At 36.0% G+C, this 9,504-nt stretch overlaps 1 protein-coding gene across 1 annotated transcript; it reads right to left on the reverse strand.

Annotated features, from left to right (window-relative positions):
- Positions 1–4,918: 4,918 nt before the first annotated feature.
- Positions 4,919–5,792, reverse strand: LOC102818898 (acyl-protein thioesterase 1-like). Its single transcript, XM_006866603.1, has 3 exons — positions 5,618–5,792; positions 5,206–5,565; positions 4,919–5,034 (listed from the first exon to the last, which is right to left on the reverse strand). The coding sequence occupies exons 1-3, from the start codon at positions 5,790–5,792 to the stop codon at positions 4,919–4,921; spliced, it is 651 nt and encodes a 216-aa protein (XP_006866665.1).
- Between the last annotated feature and the right edge of the window lie 3,712 nt (positions 5,793–9,504).

The raw sequence follows: 9,504 nt of genomic DNA on the forward strand, positions 1-9,504 counted from the left end.
TTCAAGGATTGACAGAAAACAAAATGAAATCTCCCCAAAAAACTGACAGAGTTGAAAATGCTTAATTAAGGCAACACAGTTCAAAGAAAGGTGACTGTACAGAATTTGGAAATTATCATACAATGTCTATGTAGAATAAGCACTGAATTTCAAACTACAAAGTTGGAGGTTTGAACCCAACTGCTGCTCCTCTGGAGAGAGAGAGATGAGACTTTCTTTACCCACCTTGAAGTCCAGCACATTTACCCACAGCACCACACCAGAACTTCTCAGAAACCCTATTCAGTGTCACTGTGAGTTGGGATCAATTGAACAATATTTTACAAGAAGAAAATCATTAACGTTACCCACAAGTAAAATGTGTTGTTGTTAGGTGTCATTGAACATGTTCCAACTCATAAAGACCATATGCATGACTAATGGAAACTCTGACCAAACTGCACCATTCTCACAACTGTTGTGTTTGTGCCTGTTGTTGCTACATTTCCAAGTAAGATGTCCTTCTCCAGGGACTGGTCCCTCTTAATAATATGTCCAAAGTAGGAGAGACAAAACCTCATCATACTTGCTTCCTAGGGACATCTGGCTTTCCTTGTTTTAACACAGATTTGTTTGTTCTTTTGGCCATCTATGGTATTTTCAATATTCTTCTCCAACACCACAATTCAAATGTGTCAATTCTTCTATGGTCTTCTTTATTCATTGCCCAACTTTCATATGTATATGAGAAAACTGAAAATACCATAGCTTGGGTCAGGCCTGCTTATGTTCTCAAACTGACGTCTTTGCTCTTGAACACATTAAAGATGTCTTTTGCAAAAGACTTGTCTAATGCAAGCTTAATGCATCATATATTGTCTGAGCTATTGATTATTGTTTCCATAAGCATTGATTATGGATCCAAGCAAATAGAAATCTTTGACAGCTTTGCTGTCTTCCAATTTATCATGATGTTATTTATTGGACCAGAGGTGAGGATTTTCATTTTCTTCACATTGAAATTCAAGCCATACTGAAGGCTGTCTTTGAACTTCATCAGTAAGTATTTCAAGTCCTCTTTACTTTCAGCAAGCAAAGTTGTATCATCTTCATATCACAGTTTATTAATGACTCTTCTTCCTAGCCTCATTCCACCTTCTGCTTCATATAATCTACCTTTTCAGATGCTAGTCACGAAGACTGAATAAATATGGTAAAAGTATACATCCCTGACACACACTTTTCTGATTTTAAACCATGCAGCAGCATCTTGTTCCCTTTTAACAACTGCTTTTTGATAACGGTTTATTATTGCTCCAGTGGGAGGATTTTTGTTTTCTTTACATTGAGGAACAACCCATACCAAAGGCTTTCATCTTTGATCTTCATCAGTAAGTATTTTAAGTCCTCTTCATTTTCAGCAAGCAAGGTTGTATCATCTGCATATCACATATTGTTAATAAATCTTCCTCCAATCCTGGTGCCATGTTCTTCTTCATATAATCAGCTTTTTGGATTATGTGCTCAGCATGCAGATTGAATAAGGAGCTCTGATAGCATAGTGGTTACGAATTGGACTGCGAAACTTAAAGTCAGCAGTTAGAAACTACCAGCTGTTCCCTGGGAGAAAGATGAGGCTTTCTGCTCCCATAAAGATTTACAGCCTTGGAAACCCTGTACAGGGTCACTATGAGTCGGAATCGAGTCCATGGCATGTAACAACAACAACAACAACTACAATGCGGATTGAATAACTATAGTGAAAGAATATAACCCTGGCGCATATCTTCCCTGATTTTAAACCATTCTGTGTTCTCTTGTTCTCTTTGGACAACTGACTCTTGGGCTATGTATGCATGTGTACCTCCTGAGCACAAGTAAGTGTTCCAGAATACTCATTCTCTGTAGTGTTGTCCACAGCTGTCATGATCTACACAATTGAAAGCCTTTTTGTAGTCAATAAAGCACAGGTAAATATCTTTCTGTATTTCTCTATTTTAAAATACACTATTTTTGGAATTTGCTTTATAGACTTTAGGGCTTTGTCATTGAATGCAAAAATATTTATAATTCATCTTTTGGTTAACTGTTGCTTTTATCATTATATAATACGCTTCTTTTTCTTATAAAATGGATTTTGACTTAAAAATCCTATATTGCCACACCTCCATTACGGTTACTATTTACTAAGTATTTTTGTTTGTTTTCCTATACTTTGATTTTTTACCTATTTGTATCTTTGTACTGATACTATGTTCTTTGTAGGCAATATTTGAAGATTATTTAAAATATTTTTTTCTTTTTTATCCATTTGACCATTCTCTGTATACTTGTGCATTCTCAGACAGGAAAGAATTTACCATTCATTTTGTTATACATTCTTATTTAATGTGGCATTAAGGGTTTCTGTGTTTTTCTTTACTTGCTGTGCTGAATTCTTTTTGTATATGAGTGTTTTATCCCTATTTCATATTATCATTGTCACTTTTGTGTTTATAAATGCTTTGCTTTTCTTCTTGTCTGTTTTAGAGAATACATTCAAAAAGTGTCTTTGTGATTACCATTAGACCAACATTTCATGTTCTATACTTAAAGCAATCTGTCACATCTTGAAATCACCTCAACTTCCTCACATATGGAAGTTCATCCCTGCACCAATCATTTACCATTTTATTTTGATGTTGTCATAGATTACAACCATAATCATGGTTTAACTGCATTTCACTGTTGTGGTGTCCCTGCCTATCTTGGTATTAACGTGATGATGCCGTGTTTCTTTACCTCTGGTTGTTGTCTAATGTCATGACTTTCCTATTTGAAATCCTTGTTTTCATATTTCTTGTAGCCTTCTCTTGTGGTTACAAATTCCCTTAATTTCTACTTATCTGAGAATTTTGAAATTTCTTCCCCCCCCCCTTTTTTTTAGTGTCAGAATTAAATTTTATTTCACATTGATAGAAATCTTGAAAAAGATTTACATTTTCCCATGTTATAACATGATATTTCAGCAGAATAAGACATTTACTATAAATATATTGCTGATTTGTATAACTAAAGTGTTTATATTCTTCAGAGTAAAGAAAATTACTTCATAAATGATTGTACATAATTTTGAAATCCAGATATAAACATATGGCTTCATTATATACCTTTCTACATTGAGTTATAGTATTGGAGGAGAATATATATACCTATCTACATTGAGTTATGGTATTGGAGAGAAATATTGAAAGTGCCATGGGCTGCCAAAAGAACAAACAGATTTGTGTGGGAAGACGTGCAGCCAGAGTGCTCCTTGGAGGCCAGAATAGCCAAACTTCATCTCTCATACTTCAGATATATTGTCAGGAAGGACCAGTCTCTAGAGAAGGATCTCATGTTTGGTAAGGTGGAGGGTCAGAGAAAAAGAGGAAGACCCCAGCTAGATGGATTGGCAAAGTTGCAACATCAATGGGCTCAAGTGTGGCAACAATTGTGAGGTTGGCCCAGAATTGGACAGTGTTTCATTCTGTTCTTAGGGTCACTATGTGTCAGCACCTACTCGATGGCACCTAACAACAACAACAACATAATATATTACTAAATTATTTCCATTATCAGTTAGCACCCATTTATAAAGATGCATTCCTGATACAGTTCTGATCAGCAGAAAAATTAACAACAGTTCAGAAATAACAGGCATACATTTCTGCTACATATTAAACTGTCTTGTAACTACACCATATGTATAGGGTTTTAACTAACCTTTATTGTCCATTAAATTTTGTTTTTAAATAATTTTTATCAGTCATCTGAAAATTTTGACTAAAGTAAGTTTCAGGTAAGTTCATTGCCAGATAGAAATAAAGTACATTTTTCTTAAACATTGCTAATTTTCCATAGTAGTTGGTTTCAGACATACCCAAAAAATAAGTAAACTCAATGCTACAAGAGTCATCTTAGACCAAATTATCTAAGATTGAAATCTTAAGTATTTTATAACAAAGAATATGACCTAATTCTTTCACATGATTACAAAAACAAAATACACAGAATTACTCGTGTTAAGTGGATTGAAAATTCACGTGGATTGAAAATTAAATAAGTCTAAATTTGGACTAAGGTACAGTTTCAGAAATAAGTACTGAAGAGGTTTTAAGTGATGTCTCACTTCTTTATACAAGTATAAATGCATTTAAAATACCAAATGTCTGTGGTTTAGAATATTGAATTACAGCAAATATCTATGGCAGAGAGGCAATATTTGGTCTTTTACAAAGGATAATACAGGAAGAACACATTTCTAAAGAGGAAAAAATAATATTCAATAAAAGATATCAAAGAAAAAAAAGGAAAGAAAGAAAAGAAAAGGCAAAAAACCTGTTCTCCAAAATAAAAGGGTCAGTAATTGAGAACTATTTCATTGACACATAAAAGCATCATTTCTACTATTAGAAATAATGTGATACCATCTCATTCTTATTTTGCATTACATTCATTGTGTATACATACATATATACATATATATAGAGAGAGAGAGACTGTGTACTTACTAAGCAGTCTTGAAATAAATCCATAGTCTAAGCCACAGCATGCATAACTGTTTATAACTGTTCATTTATACATGAACGCATTTTCAAAAATCATACTAATAAATTTCAAATAATATAATAAAAATCTAGTTACAGTATTCATTATTTTACTGAATTACATTTGAGAAAAATATGCCAGTTGCTTAACCTATTTAATACTAGTGTATTCTGAATCATAATAGGCAAACACTTGTCTAGAAGCTTAAAAGATCTCAAATTTCTCATGAAGAAACATTTAGTCTGTCATTGGCATGTATTTGTAAAACATTTTAACGCTGCAAGCATGAGAAGTTTCAGACTTGGGCAGGCACGTGAACAGTTTCTATATATGATGCTGGTGTACTGCCACATGAGGCCTCTTAGCAGAATCAGTGCATGGGAGGTAGGAGTTTTTCAATGAACTGCTTGACATCCATCATTTCCTGTTGACACGAACTATGCATCATGCATTCATAGGTCTTGAAGGTTACATTGGCTGGATTTACTAATGTTTATAGCGTAGTGGTTACGAATCGGGCTGCGAACCTTAAGGTCAGCAGTTCGAAACTACCAGCTGCTCCGCGGGAGAAAGATGAGGCTTTCTACTCCCGTAAAGATTTACACCCTCGGAAACCCTGTACCGGGTCGCTATGGGTCGGAACCGACTCGACGGCACTTAACAACAACAACAATAGCTTTTCCACAGTAAGAAACACAAACATTAGAGGGACTGAAAGGTCACAATCTCCATGGCACTGAAGAATAGAAATATCTTTATTAACTCCATTGATAGGACACTGAGGAAATGAGGACCAAAGTGGGAACCAGCAACTGAGTTTGATGACGCTGCTAGTTTTTATTGTGGTAAGAGCAGCATATAAAGACAGATTTCCTTTTCCTTGAGAAAATCCTCCCAAATTAATTCTGTTAGAAGGAATTCCGTTCTTGGCCTCTTGATCTATCAAAACTTTGACGTTTTCTGCTGCTTCCTTGATTCCATTTTCATCCTTCTGTGAATCTGGTGAAAGTCCAATAAATAATATCAAATCAAGAAGGCATAGTCATTTTTATATTTAATGTAACAGGCATAGCTGGTGTGTGTGGGCAGATATATTTGATGTGTGAACATTTGACACCTGCAAAGGCTTCTGCCCATCCATGCCTTGTATCTTCCAATCCATGAAGGAAAATAATCACTGCAGAAGCCTTCCAGACAGCGGACACTATGGCTGGGAGTGAGCAGGACATGTTACTGCCGCACATACACCAGCTCCAAGACCTCGTGTCAGAAGTGGAAGGGAACTCTCCCTCACTTTTAAGTAACAGTTTTGATGGCTGTATAATTCTTACTTGACAATTCTCTTCCTATAGGTTTTGGTATATGTTTCATTGCCTTTTTGCTTGTATAGTTAATGGGGAAAAAAATCAGTGCTCAATCTTATTGGATTCCCTTTGTAGATTATATATATATTTTTTCATTGGATCTGGGAAATTTGCTTGTGTCATATTTTGGTGTATTTTTTTTGTGGGCCAATACTTTTTTAGTTCAATAAGCTTCTTGGATGAAAACCTCATTTTTCATGTTTGGCAAGTTTTCTGTGATTTTATTTAAATATATATATTTCTCTACATTTTTCTCTCTTTTTCTACTATGAATCCTGATGTGAATTTGTTTTTCTTCTTGATGGTATCCCGCATTACCTGTGGGCTTTCTTAATTTATATTAAAACTTTTAATTTTTTTATTCTTTATGCAGAAAAATAGTAAAGGTTTTGTTCTTTGTTTTACTCTGTCTGCCATCTGTTGTTTCAGTTCCAGGCTGTGTACTTCACTGAGTAGTTGTTTTTATGATTTTATTGTTAAACGTCTGAATTTCTAATTGTGTTTGTGATTCTATTATTTTAAATTGAGTTTGTCTTTATGTTCCTGTATTTTTCTACTTAATTCATCTAGAAGTTTTCATGTTTTCCATGAAGACTTGATGTGGCACGGTAGAATTAGCATTTGACTGCTAACAACAACGATGACAGTGCAAACCACCAGCTACTCTTTGGATACGCTATACAGAGTCACTGTGAGTTGGAACAGACTCAGCAGCACTTAATAACCACAATTTAACACTAGGTTTTGAAACCTTTGTCAGGTAGTTCTATTATTTTTCTTTTTCTGAGACTTTCTTTGCCCTTCTATTTTGTTTGTTTGTTTGAGCCATCTTTTTTGTTTCTTCTTATAATTTGTCTTTGTTACAGTAAAGTTTTGATTTATATACTTATATATTTCTTCATTGATTATCCTTGCCTTTATTTTGTTTTGATATACCAGGGACTTAGCTTTCATACCTTCTTCTTTATATTGCCTATCTTCCTTTTTATTATTTTGATGATTGCTCCTTTATAATACTGATTTATATAAAACTTTGCTGCTTTTGGTTGACTGGGTGTGAATTCCTCTCACTGGTCAGTATGGTGGATCTTACATGCACAGGAGTCCTCTGTCATTAGCCACCTATGTTTTCCCTTAGAGGGTTGGGTGGAGGTGTGGGGACAGATCCCTTTCCTGATGAGAGGAACCAGGTGTTGGGCGGTCAGGATTTGCCACAGCTTTAGAGGGACAGTGTGATTCTTTCAAATTGCTACAAGCAGTACAACCATTGAAGAGCAAAACAGGTTGTCTTCATAGTCACGGGGAGGCAGTGTTATGCAAAGGTAGAGACAGATCTGCACAGGCATAGGTTAGTATCACAGTGGGCAGGGAGGACAAGAGGTCACCATGTATGTGTGGATGGCCGTCGGGTATGTGTCTTGTCGTTGGTGGTCTGGGTGGGGTAGGCTATGGAAGTACAGAAGTTCTGGCTTAAATGGCTGGTTGGGGTAGAGCCTGCTCAATTGAGAGAGGAAGAAATGGGATAGCCTAGGTGTAATTTGAGGTGGTATCTAATTATTACTCTGTGGTTCTATTCTTCAGTGTACATCTCCCTTCTATTTGGACAGTCATTGCCACTTAGAACTATTCTCATCACTGGTTGCTATCTCCCATGCTTCTCTGAACTTGATCAGGATACTGAACTACTGTCTGACCTTCTTGTATTTGAGCTTTACCCCTCTTCAAATGCACACTTCCTATTTTAGTCTCCATTCTGAGGAGACTAAATACCCACCTCCCTGGGTATTCCTGGTATCCGAGTTATAGCATTCTCACACATTGCCTTCCCTGGCTGGTTCACCCACCTCACATGCAGCCACTTTAATTCTTTCCTGGTTGGGTTACACATAAATCTGCTTCTGACTGTGATTTCTGTGAGGTTACTCTTTTGGGCTTCTTATCTGGGGATATTGCGGGAGAAAAATGAGGCTTTCTACTCCCGTAAAGATTTACACACTCGGAAACCCTGTACAGGGTCACTATGGGTTGGAACCGACTCGATGGCACTTAACAACAACAACAATCTGGGGATATTATTTGCTGCTATGCCAAATTGTCTGCACTGAACAAGACTAACAACCATGGCATCGATGACCTATGAATCTCTGTTTTCCTACTATTTTGGTTGTAGCTCTTCTTCCAAGTTTTGCACTGATTTTTCAGTGTTTATGTTTGATATTCAGGAATCCAAGGCTGTAATTTGTATCCATTTTACTTTGTTTCTTGAGTCTTTGCTCTATGTTTAAATATTAGAATTTGCCTATTAAAAAAAAATCTTAACTGTAAACCCTTAGAATTTATTCAGTGTTTATAAATACTACTGTATTTTTAATTTCACTGTTACATGTCAAAACACAATTGATTTTTCTATAAATATCTTGTATACTGGCCAACTGATAGGAAGACATCTGTATTTGTGCCCATTCCAAAGAGAGGTGACCCAAGGGAATGTGGAAATCATTAGACAATATCTTTGATATCCCATGTGAGTAAAGGTTTCCTAAAGGTAATGCAGAAAGGCTACAACCTTCCATTGACAGAGAACTTCAAGAGGTTCAAGCTGGATTCAGAAAAAGACATGGAGTAAGAGATAACATTACTGATGTCTAATGGATGGTGGCTGAAAGCAGAGAATACCAAAAAGATGTTTGCCTGTGCTTTATTGACTATGCAGAGGCTTTCAATTGTGTGGATCATGACAAGCGATGGACAATATTGTGAAGGATGAGTATTCTGGAACACTTAATTATGCTCATGAGAAACCTGTACATAGACCAGTGCAACCGTGTTGTATTCTTTCACCATACTTATTCAACCTGTATGGTGAACAAATAATCCAAGAAGCTGGGTTATATGAAGAAAAATGTGGCATCAGGATTGGAGGAAGACTCATTAACAAACTGTGATATGCAGATGATACAACATTGCTTGCTGAAAGTGAAGAGGACTTAAAATACTTACTGACGAAGATCACAGATCATAGCCTTTGGTATGGATTGCATCTCAATATAAAGAAAACAAAAATCCTCACTACTGGACCAATAAACAACATTCTTATTAATGGAGAAAAGATTGAAATTGTCAAATACTTCATTTTTCATGGATCAACCATCAATACTCATGGAAGCAGTAGTCAAGAAATCAAATTATATATTTCATAAGGCAAATCTGCTGCAGAAGGCCTTTTAAACGTGTTGAAGAGCAAAAATATCAGCTAGAGAACTAAGGTATACCTGATCCAAGCTATAGTATTTTCACTAACCTCATATGTATATGAAAGTTGGACAGTGAATAAGGAAAATCATAGAAGAATTGATGTATTTGTGATATGGTATGGAGGATAGTATTGAAAGTGCCATGGACTGCCAAAAAAACAAACAGATCTGTGTTGGACGCAGTACAGCCAGAGTACTCTTTGGAGCCCAGGATGGCCAGATCTCATCTCTTATACTTCGGACATATCGTCAGGAGGGATCAGTCACTAGACAGGGATATCATGTTTGGTAATGTGGAGGGTCAGAGAAAAAGAGGAAAACCTCCAATGAGATAGATT

Source organism: Chrysochloris asiatica, unplaced genomic scaffold (genome assembly GCF_000296735.1).
Source record: "Chrysochloris asiatica unplaced genomic scaffold, ChrAsi1.0 scaffold00093, whole genome shotgun sequence".
Classification (NCBI taxonomy): domain Eukaryota; kingdom Metazoa; phylum Chordata; class Mammalia; order Afrosoricida; family Chrysochloridae; genus Chrysochloris; species Chrysochloris asiatica.